This window comes from Pyxicephalus adspersus, chromosome 4, assembly GCF_032062135.1.
Source record: "Pyxicephalus adspersus chromosome 4, UCB_Pads_2.0, whole genome shotgun sequence".
Lineage (NCBI taxonomy): Eukaryota > Metazoa > Chordata > Amphibia > Anura > Pyxicephalidae > Pyxicephalus > Pyxicephalus adspersus.
In genome coordinates this window covers 146,703,619-146,705,143 of record NC_092861.1, presented here as the reverse complement: position 1 = coordinate 146,705,143, position 1,525 = coordinate 146,703,619, and the positions used below count along the sequence as shown (strand labels likewise).

At 38.0% G+C, this 1,525-nt stretch overlaps 1 protein-coding gene across 1 annotated transcript in view; it reads left to right on the top strand.

Annotated features, from left to right (window-relative positions):
• Positions 1-1,525, top strand: part of NVL (nuclear VCP like) — a 41,557-nt gene that overhangs the window by 32,905 nt on the left and 7,127 nt on the right. Inside the window, exons 19-20 of the mRNA XM_072409909.1 lie at positions 329-435; positions 1,137-1,213. Of these exons, the coding sequence (XP_072266010.1) occupies positions 329-435; positions 1,137-1,213 (184 nt within the window). The remainder of the gene's footprint in view (positions 1-328; positions 436-1,136; positions 1,214-1,525) is intronic.

The window sequence follows — 1,525 nt, the reverse complement described above, 5'->3', positions numbered from 1 at the left end:
CTGCAGACACAATTTTAGTTACACAATTTTAGTTAAACTATAAATTAGACGGACATCATGTAGATGTAATTAACACATGCTGCGAGTTCCTCAGCTTTCAGGCATAATTATCAGGTTAGGACGTGTTCTATATGTCTCCTCATCAAATACCTGTTGGCAGTGAACATGGTAATAATTTTATAGAAAACATTCCGTTCATGTTCAGTGCCAGGACTCCCAGAAGCTGTTTCCCGAAGAGTGTGAAGTGTATGAGTACAGGATCTGTAGTTGTACAGTCCTTAGATTTCTTAGATAGTCTAACAAATGTTCCCCGATTTTGTTTTTACAGATATCATTGACCCGGCTATTCTACGACCTGGACGCCTGGACAAAACCCTGTATGTGGGACTTCCTCCCCCAGCTGACCGGCTGGCTATCCTGAGAACCATCACCAAGGTAAATAAATCTCAAGCACTTTGAAGGATCTTTAAATATGAATGACAAAATGATCATTTAATGAAGTATTTTCTTAAAGTTCCTAAATAAATTATTATCTAGTATTTATATAGCGCCAACTTATCATGCATTGCTGCACAATGTCTGTGGGTTGTTACTCGTTGGCTCACAATCTAATGAGTAAATAAACAGGACAGAGAAAGTTGGGGTTTTGTATTTGGCAATAAAATGTATATTGGATATTCAAGAAGTATAATTATTCCAAATAAGTACAGTATGACAAATATCTAGGTGCAGTACTCCCGTTTACAATATCATGGGAAGTGTTGCCCTTGGCCTTTGTTTCTATATATATTCCTATAGGACAACAAATGATATAAACTCACTTTGTGTGCAACAATGCTATTACAAACCCAGATGTTTCTAAATAAAAGTATTACTCACATCATCACTGGGCTGTGGAAAACCTGTACAGAGAGCAGAGCTGTGGGGCGAACCCCGCAGATTCACCCATTAAATGCTGTATGCAGAAAACTACAGGGGGAGGAGACAAGACCAGTCATTCTGCACCAGGAGAGAGTGAAGTAGTGGCTGGTCTTTATTACAGGAAGTTTCTGCAAAGTCTGGATTTAGGAAAGCAAAATGCCAGTGAATGTTTGAGACTTTTTTTTAAGAATTTTTGTGTTCTCTTGTCTTTCTAGAATGGAACTCGGCCATCCCTAGCATCAGACGTTGACCTAGAAGCAATTGCCTTTGACGAGCGATGTGACTGTTTTACGTAAGTTGCTAGAAAATTATCATTGAGGTGACCTAGTAAAGACAGATTTTTTATTTTTTTGTACAGGTTGAATTTACTTTCACTTAAAATTAATTCCTGTACTAAGGACTAGAAAAATGAAATCACTGGGAATGCAATTAAGTATAAACCAAGCACATCCAAACGCAGCCTATTCAAATCCTTGCAACATGTGACATCACTGAAAATGCTATTTACTATAAACCCCAGGCATTTCTCATTCGTGCATTGGAAGCTGGTGATGTCATTGACAATGCAGCCTATCCATTCTCTGTAGATTGATGACATATCAGA